Source organism: Drosophila elegans, unplaced genomic scaffold (genome assembly GCF_018152505.1).
Source record: "Drosophila elegans isolate 14027-0461.03 unplaced genomic scaffold, ASM1815250v1 contig_149, whole genome shotgun sequence".
NCBI lineage: Eukaryota > Metazoa > Arthropoda > Insecta > Diptera > Drosophilidae > Drosophila > Drosophila elegans.
The window spans coordinates 8,728,103-8,742,968 of NW_024545513.1; the positions used below are offsets into that span (position 1 = coordinate 8,728,103).

At 38.5% G+C, this 14,866-nt stretch overlaps 1 protein-coding gene across 1 annotated transcript; it reads right to left on the reverse strand.

Annotated features, from left to right (window-relative positions):
- Positions 1-1,752: 1,752 nt before the first annotated feature.
- On the reverse strand, positions 1,753-2,746 carry LOC108136371. The gene is made up of 2 exons (XM_041710705.1): positions 2,612-2,746; positions 1,753-2,547 (listed from the first exon to the last, which is right to left on the reverse strand). Exons 1-2 carry the CDS (start codon positions 2,621-2,623, stop codon positions 1,813-1,815), a joined length of 747 nt encoding a protein of 248 aa, XP_041566639.1. The 5' UTR covers positions 2,624-2,746; the 3' UTR covers positions 1,753-1,812.
- Between the last annotated feature and the right edge of the window lie 12,120 nt (positions 2,747-14,866).

Here is a 14,866-nt window from a genome sequence, read left to right on the forward strand (position 1 = left end):
CCAAAACACTCTCCCCAGTCCCTGAATAATAACTTTTGGTACTTTGTATTATATAGTATGTATGAACATTATTTAATATCAATCATAAAATATTTTAATCTTATTTGTAAAATGTTGTGTTGTAAGGATTTTTGGCCAAAAAAAAAATCGATTAGCTTTAGCAAAATAACATCTTTCTTTGTGAAGCAAATTTCGCTTAAAATTTTTCATTTGCAAAATAAAACTGTTTCAGTGAGGAACACTCTTAACCCCCTTTGATATTGTTGAGTTTGCCTTGTTAATGAAATAAAATGATCTCTAATGAAGTGAAATCGAAGGATCTCCGTCTCTGGAGAGTGCCAAAAAGTGATAACGATCATTAGCGAAGCTGTGAGGCGACAAGATTCAAGACGCCGAGCGAACTCAATCAATGTCAGGGTACAAGATATATATAGTGGGACATGGGACACAGACTCAGGGGCGGGGAAATAAAGCGGAATGAGTCGCAACTGTCAATAAATGGAGCAGGCTCTAATCCCATATGACGTGAGCAATAAGTAATAGGTGGAAGTGGCCCAAAAACCAGACCAGATCAGATCAGGGGAGGATCGGCGAGGAAATTGCCAACTATTTGTATTTGTCAAAGGTTCTGATTTCACGGCTGTAGGAAAATTCGGATCCTCGACGATTAATCAATGTGACGTGAGTGCCGCTCGCTCTCTTTATTTCCCTCTTTTTGACAGGACAAACATCTTGAGTTGGTTTGCGCGCCAAACGAATGTCCTGTTCGCTCTGCTCTAACAGCTCAGATATTTAAGTCATCTTGGATCCTAATTCAGACTCAAATACTGGCACTTTCTTTAAAGGGATGCAAAGGAAGACGAAGAAGGAGAGGTCACACCGCAGGATCAAACAATCCAATCGATTTGCATAGACCGGCAGCCAAAGGGTTGTGTCGTTGATCTCCAGATCTCCAGATCGCCAGATTGCGATACCGATTGCTTATGTAAATGTTGTTTGCCCGACAAACTTTAGCTCCCGGCACAATGCCAAATGCAAACTAATAGATACAATTTTATCGCCGTCCATCCGGGGGTAATTAGGCATCTTTACGGTCAGCCGAAAGGATCACAGAGGTTGAGGATGCTGCCGTTCGTGCCCAAGGATCTCGAGCTGTGAAAGGACCAAAAGGAGTGAGAATGCAGGGGAACTGGACTCTCGGTAAGCACTTAAGCCAATTTGAAGTGCAGTGAACTTTTGCGGCCTTGTTTATCTTGTGGCTTAGTCGGAATTTGTAATGCTCTATTATCCTTGACGAATTTTAAGCGTGTTCATTAAATTCGAGATTTAATTGTTTAACAGTTTCAAGTTGAGTATTAAATAGTCTGCAAATTATCCAGCCTGATGAATGAAGTAGCTGGAATATATAGCAAACGTTATCAATAAAAACAAATAGAAAAAATAGATAATAATTTTAGCATGCCCGGAAATGTGTTAATTAAAGAATTAAGTAATACTTAAGTTTTGAATTATGAGTTGCTATTCTAAATATTAACAAAATCCTCTACTCAATTCAATTAATCATTTTAGTATTGCGATAATTAAACCTAAGCCACATCTGTTAAAGAGGTTAAAAAAGGAGCAATCAAATCTTTAGCCTACTAATCACAATTAATTATCAGCATCCCAGCTTCGGTTTCGAATAAATCCAAAACACTGGTGTCTAAAATGATTAAAAAGTATTTATTTATAAATACAGGTTTGTGGCAGTGACATGTTCTAAGAACGTGTTATTTATTATAAAATATATAAGTGGTGCAATTTGCCAAAAAATTACTTCACCAAAAAGACTACTTGACCATTTGCCTTTCTATATGTGCTGATTATTTTCCGATAAACCGTCTTCGGCGCTGTGGGATAAAGAGTTGGATCCAGGGGCAGGAATAGATTGGTGTCTAGGTGCCACATCCATGGATTCCAGTCCCATCGCATGGCCAGCTCCTCGTCGAGATCGAGTCCGGGTCTTACATGTTCCGGTACATAGAAGAGTGTCTCCTTCATCTCAAAAACCAGACCTCCTTCGGAATTCGTTGGATGGTTCTGCGGGGACACATGCTCCTCCTGCGCCTGCCCCTTCTGCTCCGGCACCTCCTGCACCTGCACCTTCTGCTCCGGCACCTGCACCTCCTGCGACTGCAACTCCTGCGGTTGCAACTCCTGCGGATGCAACTCCTGCGGTTGCAACTCCTGCGGCTGCAACTCCTGCGGTTGCAACTCCTGCGCATGCGCACCTTTTTGCGGCTCCACGAAGACACCCCGCATGAACTCCATCTCGTGGAAGTACTGCCAATTGCATTTGCCCACGCGGCGCAGCAAGCTGCGATAGTTGCCCCGCAGACCCTTCCACTTGCGCTTGCAAACATCGACGCTGCACTGCATCGCACTGGCCACGTCGTTCCATTCGGAGCGGATTTGATCGCGGCGGAAGGCGATGTTAATGCGAGTGTCCCAAATGGCAGGCCGACTGGCAATCTCGCGCAGGAGATGACTCCTGTCCATTTTCACATCCTGCATTTTGGCAAAAAGTTTGAAGGGCAATTCTCAAAGCTGGAAAATAATATGTGAAGTCCACCTCTAGTTCCATCTCTAGGCCACGCTGCTTTTGGTTCGATATTACCCGGGCTGTCCACTTTGATTCAACGCATTTATAGATATTTACAGTTTTACAAGTTTTAAGTTAATTTATTATTGAATATTTAAATCGTTGTTTGATTCCTTTGTTCTGCAATGTCTACCGATTTCGTAGAATTTTATTTCTGGGGTATCGATTTGCTTTAATGGCGCTAACGATATTTGTTTGGCAACCGTACTGCCAATAACAATCGTATATTGAGTCAAGTACAGTCAGAATTCAAAAAGCAAGCTCTGGCAGTGTTGTAAAATACACAGGTATTTGTTCTATGGGACATTATTTAAATTTTTGAACTTTCACAATACCTTTTAATGGTTAAGATTTTGTTTACCGAAAATTTCGATTTTAAATTCTTCTTTGAGAAAGAATACCCAAATTTACCTCAATAAAAACCAATAAAACGAATATTCATTGAAAATGCCATTTAATTAGTATTCCCCCAACTCCTAAAGTAATGTTTTTTTTTTACACACAAAGAATCCTCACTCCTTGAAATCCCCGAAGATTAGTATTGTCTGGGCTGCAAACACACAATGTTTGTCCACAAAAGGTGGATCGTAAAATGTGTAAAAAGTTTCGAATTATATGTGTGCTTAATGAATTGTTTGTATCCCTTAATCCAGGTCGTAAAACACCAGAAATTTCTTGGGCCGGGCTGTGGCGAATAAAAGTGCTGTAAAAATGCACTAAAAACGTACTGATCAATTGTTTGGCGGCGACGCGACTTCAGGGATTCATCATTTACGAGCGGGATGGAAATTTTTATGATCGCACTTCACATTCGACTTTATCAAATTGCCATTAGAATTCGAATCGGAAACCTTCGGGGCGTGTGTCAGCGGGAGAAAGGACTATTGTGATTAGCCCGTGATCGGCAACAGGAACGGGATCGCATCCTGGCGGAGTCATGAAATTGCACCTTGGCCTCGCGGCAGCTGATGATGCGGGCTTGTCCCACCTAATTTCCCATTTCCCAATGCCCAATACCCATTTCCCAATACTCATTACCCATTACCCATTACCCATTTGCCATGTTATTGTCGTTGTGCATGTGCGAAATCCCGTTCCCGTTCCCATTCCCGATCCTAAAATATGTGCATTGCTATATCGGAAATTAGCGTATTCGCTGGCGAAATTAGCCGCCGATTATGCTGGTCGGCGGTGCCGGGATGCAAATGTCCTGCGGCTGGAGTGCCGGCATTCAACCTGCCTGGGTCCAAAATTATGGGGGTACGAATAGGGTACACTAGCCAAAACATGCCATAAATGTATTACATTTACTAGACTTCAAATTTGGTTAAGTAAGGATGTATTGAAAACATTGCCCAAATGGAAAAAATTGCTATTTACTAGTTAAACATATATTTATAACAAAAATTTAGTTTATTCATTTAGTATTTTAATTTTAAATTCACTTTGAATATTTTATATATAATTATCATAATGTGATTCCTATGAAAAATATTTAAAATGCAGTGATTCAAGTCATTTTGGTTCATTTAGTTTCTCCAAAAATAACCATGATTTTTGTTTATTGAAAACTAAGACCAATAAGTCACCTAGTTTTTGAGCAGTGTAAACTATAAATATTGGTGCGTTAACGTGAAGGGGATCGAGAGTGTATTTTCGGGTATTTTATCCTGTATCCCGTATCCTGTTGTCCCGAGGCACCTGTCTTCATTAGTTGGCTGTCATTTCCTCGAGTCGCTCGATAAGGAATCAATAGGGCAAGAAAGAGAAGGCTAAACTGCGCCAGAAAGAGACGGCAAGCAGGCCACTTACAGGTGCAAATTTGTGCTGTCTGCTCCAATTTGTTTAGACGGCCGGTTCACTAGACTCCATTTGGCGTTTGCATATTGATGAGGCCCAATTTATAGGGCTCCCATTATCGGCTCACCTGCCAACTGGAGAGTAGAAAGTTGAAAGGCTTATGTGGCCACATGCAGGGCAGACCAAATCGGTGATGAAAAGCGGAGAAAACAAACGGTAGCAGGGAAAATGCGAGGGAAATGCTTTCTCGATTATCGACAGGTAGTTCCATTAGTTGACCAAGAGGAGAGACCACATGGGAGGAAAATTTTACTTAGAAATAAGGATGAATTTTATATTTAACGTTATAAGTAGGACACTTTCTCCCACAGTCTAAAAACCTAACCCCCTGTATCCATTAACATTCATTTTCATATTAAATAAATATATTTTTTTAAAACAATTATATATGCAAGAAAAAAAAATGTTGCATAATTAATATTTCTTTATTCACACTACAGCCAGACTTTTTGATTTTATATATCATTTGTTATCATATTTTCTTGATTCAAACATTTCTATCACTTTCAAAATTATTGGTTTTAAAGGATAAATTAATTTCAGAACTAAGTGATGATCCTAAAGTCTTTTAGGGAAGCTGTTAACAAAAGTCATTTGTTATGCGGGGATTAGCCTTAATGGTGGCAAACAAAAATCGCCCGTTCGGTTCCCGTTTTGGACTTGCAACGTGGTTACATCATTTGGCCATTTGTTATCCTCGAAGGACAACCACCCTCTTGCTCCGGATTCTTTAGCTCTCGTTTCTCAGCTCTCAGCTCTCGGTTCTCAGTTCTCAGTTCTCAGTTCTCAGTTCTGGTTCTAGGATCTTCGCATACCTGACTCGACTGTTAATCCTGGCGCAGGATTCCTTGGCTGTCCTGGTCCTGTGTCGAATGCGAACCAGTTTTCCGCTTCGCTGCAACTGACGCATAAATTGCGGCACTTTCCATCCATCCCATTTGCCGGTGGGACAGGACGAAACAGGACTCCTTCGGCTCTACACGGGGAAAAAATATCTAGAAGATTGTTTGGCTCTAACAGGACTAATTAAATATCTTCTTAATTTGTCGAGAATATAGTAATCTAAATTTTGTACTACTAAAAACCTACTAAAATAATCAACAAAAAATAGATCATACGCTAACCTTATCAACACGAAAGAGTTTAGATTAGTTTAGCAACTTGAAATCTCAAATAGATACTTGTCTCAGTTCTATAAAATAACAATAGGAAATTCATTATGCTTGTAGGTTTGTATAAAACATTTAAAATTTTTTTACTAGTTCTTACCTAACATTCATCAGTAGATTTTTAATAATATTGCCAATTTCTGGCAGTGTAAGGTTTCCAGTTGATTTTTCTTTAGCCAACATTTGCGTTCGCCAAGAGGCGCTCTTGGCTTCCCTATTCAAATTGTTTGAACTGGCAATGCGGCACGGTGATTTTTCATTTTCCCGCTTAGGGAATTGGTATAATTTATAGGAGAAGGGTAGAAGTAGAATGCCGGCCACATCGATCAGTTTTACGGCGATTCTGAGCCGTAGGGCACCTGTTTGCCTCCAGCCCGCGATTTTCCACAGCAGCAGAAGCAGCAGCAGCAGGTGCCAGTGAGTTTTTCCCCCGCCAACGATGACATTTACATATTACTAAGGGGCACGTGGCTCCAGGATGCAGGACACTCAGAACACACAGGACACACAGGAGCAGCCTGCTGTTCGGGATCCCGATCTTGGTCCCCGCATGACAATGCTAAGTGGAGATACCCCCACCAAAAACCTTTGCCTTTCGTCGACCCTCATCAAACGAGTCGATTTTATGTTTCCTTTCAAATTTTTCACGCTGCATTTTCCGCTGCTGCTGCTGACCAGCGGGAAACTCAGGCAAGGGTTGTTGATGTCCGAGTTTTTCCCCTTCCCCATTCCATTTCCACTTCCATTTCCATTTCAAGACATTGGCCGATGGCACGCGCTTTTGGTCAGTTGGTCAGCGATTGTTTTCCACCCTTTGACAACGGTGTTGTGACAACGTAAAACGGACAATGGAAAATGGGAAATGGAAAATGGCCAGTGGAAATGCAATTTGAGCCCTAGACAATTGAGCGCAAACCGCGATATGACAGGCCGCGAACGCCTCGAACTTGTTGAATGTTTATTTAAACAATTGAAGAGTTTAAAGGTGAGACAATATTTTCGCTTTTTATTGCAATCAAATTGAATGCCAGTTTTACTTAATAGAAACCTTTTATTTTACATATTTTGGTAATAAGAATGCAAATTAAAGCTGATCGATTCAATTTAAGTATTCCATTTAGGAGAGTAATCCTAGCTTTATATACTTAGATTTATTTGGGTATTCCATTGCTGGAGAATAATCTTAAGTTTATACTTACTCAGTCTATTGATGAACCTTTTTCTAAGCAGAAACTAAGAAACTTATTATTGTTGTGATATCAACGCAAATTAAGTTCAAATTGGGTATTCTATTACTGAAAAACATCCTTAGTTCTCTGTTTCTAAAAAAAACTCTTTAATATTCAAACGAAATTACTTAGATCACGCTGGAGTAGCAGAATGCCTAGAATAAAATGTGACTTCTAAGCAGCTGCTGTAGATAGCGATGTTTTCAGGTTTCAGAAAGGAGTTCCCTTCGATTTCCGCTGCACGGGCAATTAGTTAATTAAGCGCAACTTCAAGTGTCCCACTTGGAAATATATCACACGAGAATCGCTCCTTGTTGACATTTCTGCAGCATCATCCAGACAATTTGCATATTTAATTGAAGAATCCTCTGCGCCCAAAAAAAAAGGGGAAAACAAATTTTTGCTTTTTTTTTTTAATAAAATCTTAGAAATTTTTCGGTAGGCAAAGGAGAGGAAAAGGAGGTAAAAATCGAATTAAAAAGCGAAGAAGTTCGAGGCGATGGAGAATCTCTGGCTGGTGACGAGCGAGTGGAAACCCCGCGGCGGCCATCAAGCAAAAGGGTTAAATGCAAATGAATGCAGTTCCTCAGAGAGGGCAGCACAAACACAAAAAATACAAAAAAAAAAAAAACTGGGCGATCCGGGAACAGGACACAAGGATCTACGAACTCGGACTCGAACTCGATCCAACCCTCGAATCCCGAGTCCCGAATTCCGATACCCGAATCCCGGGCAGTTGTCAACCGCGCTTGACAGATCTCCTGGCCCGAAACTGGATTTTGGCATTGAGGTTCCTTGCCTTCTTTGCATGGCATACGTGTTCATGGGGCCTCCTCAACAAATTAATTTTCCTTCAACTTGATTCGGGACTACCCCTTCCCAGAGGAACACATATATATGTACTTAAGGTATCTGGGAATACGAGGCAGTTGCCTTGGCTGGCTGTCTTTCAGAAAATGTATATTCCACCGTCCGGGAAAGTTAAAATTCATAGGACGATGCACAAATATATAACAAAAATGTTTCATCATTAGCTTATGTCCGCTGCCCTTGGAATAAAATGGGTATGTTGTTTTTGAATCAAAAAGAAAATTAATAATAACTTTACCATGTGTGTTCACATTTTGGTCACTGAAAATAACCCTTAACTTGTCGCGCTAGGCTAATATTTCCCAACAAATAAATCGAGAATTGTCTTAAGCTAACTTAACAGCGAAATCTGCACTTGAACCTTTACCAAAATGCAATTTTATAAACAATACTTAGGCTAAATTATTTGGATCTAAATTATTTGTTAGAATATTTTCTTAGTTTAATACTGAATTAGGGAATATACTATTTATATATGACTTAGCCATAAATACTTTTTTTTTAAATTTATTTGTGCATTTAAATCTCTACACTTTAATTTTGTTAATATATTTTTCTTTTTATTTATATTATTTTGTATATAAGATAAACTTGTTTCCCAAACAATATATTTTTTTTTTAACAGCCGTCTAAGCAATGTTGTTTTTAATAACCCGCTGCAAACGTAATTTTTTTTATAATCGAAAAGCGTTTCTTCCAGTGCCGTCCAAACAATGTTCTTTTTTTAAAATCAGCTTTCCTGATCCCGCGAAGCTCTGTAATTGTATTAATCAAAACAAAAACAGCAACACGCAAAGGGGGGCCGCCCATCAAAAAATTGTAGACGATCCCTAACTTCGTAGACCCAAATTCCGATCCCGATCCCGATCCGGATCTGTTGTAACGCCCATCGCGGCGCCGTGTCGATAATTTAGAAATTAAATGTAGTTCGGCGAGCTGTGAACCGGGGAAAGGAATGAAAAGGAAAGAAATGCCGCAAACACACAAATCAAATCTAATCAAGCAAAGAAAGCGCACTTTCCCAAGGACGAGAGCGACGAAGGAGGCGCAGGAAGGCAAGGGGTAGCAGCCCAACCCCCACCACTCGGGAAAAAAAGGCTCACCCCTCCGAAGGACGAGAGAAAAAAAACACCAAGGCGGCATTGGTCTAGTTTTTTTTTGTTCTTTCCTTGTCGCAACTGCAATTACATTTCATTTTTGGGATTTCAATTTCGATTTCGATTTCGTTTTTCGCTTTCGTTTGGACCAAGGACCCAGGACTCACGCCACATCCACATACGGGGTGTCCTTTTGCCATGGGTGTCAGGATCTGTCCGTCCTGCTATTATTGTTATTGTTGTTGGTCTTAGCGGGCCTTGTAATTATTTAGTTTACGTTTTTTTCTTTCGTCCAGGCTCCTTGCAGCCTCCTTTTTTTTTTTTTCCTTGATTGCATCGTCAAATCGAAGCAGTGGCTCGGAAACTTTCAATTTCATGCTTAGTTTTTCTCTGGATTTAAGGAACAATACAAGAACAAGGATATACATTTAAAAAAATGGTGGGTTAGTAAAATGGCAAGATATTAGAACAGTTTTTAAATTTAAATGAAATCTCTCCGACAAAACAAGAAAAATTAAATCAAATACTGTCTTTTTTGTTTGATTTGTAAATAGGTCTTATGGAACTACCTTTATTATTTCTTGGCATATTTCCTTGTCATAAATCCTTTAAAATATAGATTTTTAAATTCTATAGAAAATATGTATAAATATAATTAAGCAAAATTGTCTTTTAAAATTAGATAACCGCTATATTCAAATTTAACCTACACTTTAATTATAACAAATTGTTTCCTACAATAAGTAGGAAGAAGGACAGAAAAACGAATTTATTTTTAATTTAATTTTAATTTTGTTTTTCCGTTTTAACAATCTTTCGATTAGTATTGAATTTCAACAGCAAATGAGAAAGCATGATCGGTACTTGGTACCCACGTCAATCTCATTTTCCCTCCAGTACACTGCAGTGTAATGAGGCAATTTAAATGCTAATACTTTGCCCGACAAAATATCAAATTATAATCCTTCGACGCGCCGAAGGGTTGGCATTAACAATTATGCACTATGAATATGAATTGTGAATTAGGTGGAAAATGGCTTTCAGCTTTCATTCTCATTCAAATCGAAGTCGCCTAATAAGATTGCAGACTAATGGGTGCATAGAAACAAAATTATGATCATCTTAAACTTTACATAACAAAGGCGTATATTGAATATCGAAGTTATATATGTTAAATATACTTAAAATATATTCGGCTGACTAAACCTGAGCTTTCTTGTTGTATAAAACAAAAACAATTGTTTTTAATTCCGTTTACAGACTGTTGTTTATAATATTTTTGTAAGTCTCTGTTTTTTTGTTATATAAAATCGTTACTTAATTAAATAACTTATTTAATGAATAAATAGATATTACTTTTATGCAGTCGGCTTAAAGGTTGATGGCAGATTTTCTGTTCCAGCGAAGTCCGTTAAAGTCAGTTTTTAGTTTTTTCGAAAGTTTGTTTTGGTGTTGGTTGGTCGAAAATCGAGGGCGCACCTAAACAAACAAAAGCTGCAGCCACCACCGAAATATTGGATGGAGTTTAAACAATGGGATCGCTAAGCTACTGGACCTGCTGGCCGCAGGATGACCGCGCAGGATGAGCGTGTGCCGGGGTCAAAGGACACTCCGGATGCCCTCCGCATCCGCAATGCACAATGGAAAACGCCTGACCGTTCTTTGTTTTCCCATTTTTTAATAAATTAAACAAATAGTGGAAAATGCGTGCGCGCGCGCTTTTCATATTTTCTGTTTGCTTTTCGATAATTTCCAATGCGCACACGCTCCCCGAAAACTAAAAAAAATGACAAACGATGTCGCTAAGCCGCGACAATATGAGGCTATTAGGGTAATAATTTGTGGGATTAGAGGAAAAATTCAGCGGACCTGGAGTTGCGAGTCCACCATCCCTCCACCCTCCACCCTCCACCCTCCACCCTCCAACCCAAAGACATTTAAGAATTTCCAACTTCAGGTTTATGGCCTGTTTTGACTCGAAAAATGTGTTTTATTTCTGTGTAACATAAAAGCAAACCACAAAAGTAAGCCAAAACATGGCTCATTTCACTTCACTTTTGTGCTCTAGTGAAATATCTCTCAATATTGAATATGTATTTTTAGCATTGGGTTTTAATTTATTTTTAAAAATGTAAATTAATGGAATTTTTCGTATAATTTACTTATTTCACAAGAGTACAATAATAATGCTATTTTTTCAAATCACAGTTAAACTTGTGATTTGAAGGTCTTGGAGATTTAAATCTGAAATTTATAAAAGGCTATTGAAAGCTGCATTGACCAATTGTTGCTGTTTAGTTTTGCATTTCCGTTGGCCCAGCGGGTCCTGGTGCTGTGTCCTTTTCGTCCTTCGGCCCCTTTGTGCGAACTACTTGCCTTTGCGGTTTTGGGAAATTATTTCGAATTATGACATATTAAGATTTATGTTCCGGGGAGAGAGTAAATCGCCGGGGCGAGGGGATAAAGTAATGCGTTTGCCAAAATGTGCGAGCACAGGAGGCGACCGCAGGATGCTGCTCCTTGGTTCTTGGTCCTTCTTGTATTGCCGGATTGCCCGAGAGCCTGATCGGGTTTCAAGCGATCGCACAATGGGCGCTCCGTGACTTACAGCTGTTCTCAAAGGAGGGAATCCTCGTCCTCATCCTCATCCTCATCCGCGTACTTGGCCTCGTCGTCGTCCTTAAACTCGACTCGTGTATCATCCTGGGCCGCGGGCAACGCGACGAACAAGGTATTATTATTTCATATTTTGATTTATTGTTTTGCTTATTGTTTTGCCACACATTCAGCGCGATGGCGCCGTAATTTTTGGCAAATGCCTTTACCTTCACCACCGCCTTATCCTTTTGTTTATTCTTCCTGCGGTCTTCGGTTTTTCGCAGTCGATTTATGTTAATTTTTGCCCAACTGAAATTTCCTGTCGTGTTTCGTACGTTTGGCTTTCTCGCAGACAAAAGGTGGCAATAATTCATAGTTCTGGCAGCCTGATAAAAATTTATAGACTCTAGAAATGTAGACAAAAATGTTTAAAGTAAATAAGTTGGTTAGAGAATATATAGCTTAAATAAATATAAGCAAATAAGCATATTCAATTTTAACATATCTTAAGTATACAAATATAAATAATATAAATTGTGCACTTGATTGGACAATACGTTTTATTTTTGTTTACCAAAACCTGAACTTAAAATGTTTACTACTTTATTTTTAACTACCGTTAGAAAAGCAAGAACATTAACAAAGTTAAATAAACGATCTGCATTTATTTCACGAATAAAATCTCAATACCCCAAAGAATGTAAAATATAATATATATAATATTACTTATTTTATAACATGGTATGAACTAGTGCTATAGAATTGCATATTGTTGGGCAACTAAATGTTATATTTTATTTAAAAAAATCATTGCATGCAATTGGGCGCTATTAAATAGCCGCCCTCTAGCGGTTGGTAACATACATTGTCCTTTCATGCTATCGATCTGCGTTTATAAGTTCGGATTTGAACGTAACCCCAATCTAAATTTCAGAAATATGGCTTTGCAGAAAACTATCAAAAACCTGAGTTCACAACTTTTTTTTTGCAGAAATCCAATTTCAAACTTGTACAATCTGAAAATCTGATTGGGATGTACTTGCCGTACTGGATACTGTTAGGCAATTACATTTTGTTACTCAACCGCCATCTAGCCGGCTGACAGTTGATTTCTGTAGGTAAACTGTTATCCCTCAACATATGTTGTCCTTCTTTGCTACAGAGTGTTAACATAAGTATGTTAGCTAACATAAATAACATTATTAGACATAAATAATTGATAATTAAATGTTATTATTTTATTTATTTATAAAATATTTATGTATTATATATAACGTTTTTTATAATATAAATAAATTGGTATATTGATTACATCGCTAAATATAAAATTTATACCTTTTTTTGTGTAGCTAATGACCTTATCTAACAATTCCAATCTCTTTTTAACAAACATTGTTCTTAGTTTTATTGTTGCATTTTCTTTAAGTAACATCACCATTGTTTTGCGAAAATGGGCAACAATTAAAAGTTTATGGTTTGAATACCAATTGAATAGGAATTTTGTTACTAATTTTAGGTTATAAAATCAAGCTGATATGCTACTTAACAATTTACCTTTAACTCGAATTTTTGACTAATTTCCCTTAAAATTAGTCCGAAAATCATAAGACTGCGTGCGTGCTAGCAAAAGTCACAGATTTATAATTGAAATTATCCGGAATGAACGAAAGCAATAGAAAATTGAAGTAGCGATAATTGAAGAGCATTAATTTTATTTGGACTACTCATTTGGCGAGTGTTTCAATATTGATTGATTTTATGAGCCCCCAAATGAGGTCTAAATGCCGAGTGGGATGTTGATCGATGTTGGCTAAAAATATAGCAAATATATATATCACTGCGAGAAAAGGATGTAAAAAGTCACGATTTTTCTGTATATAAAATATGTAATAACTATATAAGCCATTAATTTTGGCGTGGATTTAGTGTAATTCTAAGCCTACAAATAAGTTAGCTCGTTTAAAACATAAGCTGAAATGATAATGAGTAATTGTAGTTCACGAGATCTATTTGGTTTTTTCCCCTGTATGGCATTTTCTAGATCGATCCGATTGTTTAGAAAATTCGCAGGCAATATTGCTCACCCGCTGGGATCTCATCCAGATATCGCCACCAGCTGCATGACATCATTTTCAGCCTGCTTTTCGTCGGTATTGTGAATGAAATCCATCGCATGAATGACCTAATAAATACAACAATGAGTGCCATGAATCAACGGCAGTGAATTTTCCACAATTGGGAAACGGCAGTCCGATCAAATGCCACCCCCGAATGCGATTGCGTTTGCGAATGCCATTCAGAGCATCCACATGCATTTCACCAGAAACAGACGCGGTGTCGCCAGCAAGCACCACCCACTGGCACCCAGCACCTTCCTCAGCCACCCTCAACCACCCTCAGCCACCCTCAGCCACCCAGCACCACCCTAAGCCCCACTCTCAATTAGCCGCTCGGCATCGAGTGACGTTGAGGAGCCTATGTTAATTAATCAATGGAAAATGCCGTTTCACTCTTAATCACTCTTAAATGATCGCACATAAGGCACCCACTTGTAGTAGCTACACTCACCCAACCACCGCCACTCACCCACTCACCCACACACCCACCACCCACATTTTTCCATCCAATTTCTATTTCAATCGCATAGATATGAAGTGGGCAAGACTTTAAAAAATGTTTCCTTTCCCAAAGGAAACAATAAGAAAAATGTTTAATTATTTAAATCAAATAAAAAATAATTGAAAAATGGCTATTTGCATTTAAAGAATTTATAGAAATAAAAATATAAAAATAAAATAATAGTATAAATATATGATGCAGGTCTGCAAGACTATAATTTGTGTGTTATGTTTATCATTTTTAGCTTACATGCATTTAATTTTAAGTTATTAGTAAAATTTATAGGCCGTAAACTTATTTTTTACCCAAAACCAAGGCTCATGCATTAGTAAAATAAAATCTTTCCATTAAGTGCTGTTTGGATATGGATATATGTTTGATTTAATTGTTTTAAATAAATGTTCACTTTCGCCATTTTGCCCGTTTCACTTACATCACCTTGGGCACAGAGCCATTAATTGGCGATTTCTATTTCCAACGCCTAATTACAAGCTCACTCTTATTGCCGCTTTTTTTTTTGGTTAATTAGCCAATGTTTATTTGTTAATTGGCTCGCGGCGGCTGCGGCGGCGGCCTACACGGCGATCGCTGTTGATAATTTCGGGGGGATATAACAATTTCAGGCAGATTACTCATACGCCGCGTCGTCCACTTGCTGTTACAAACGTGTAAAAGCGCCGGCGGCGAAACGAGTTTCCCCCCGCTGATCCCCAATTCTCCCCATTCCCCAGCTCTTTTTATGCTTTTTTGATGATGTGTGATATATGGACACGCAATGAAATG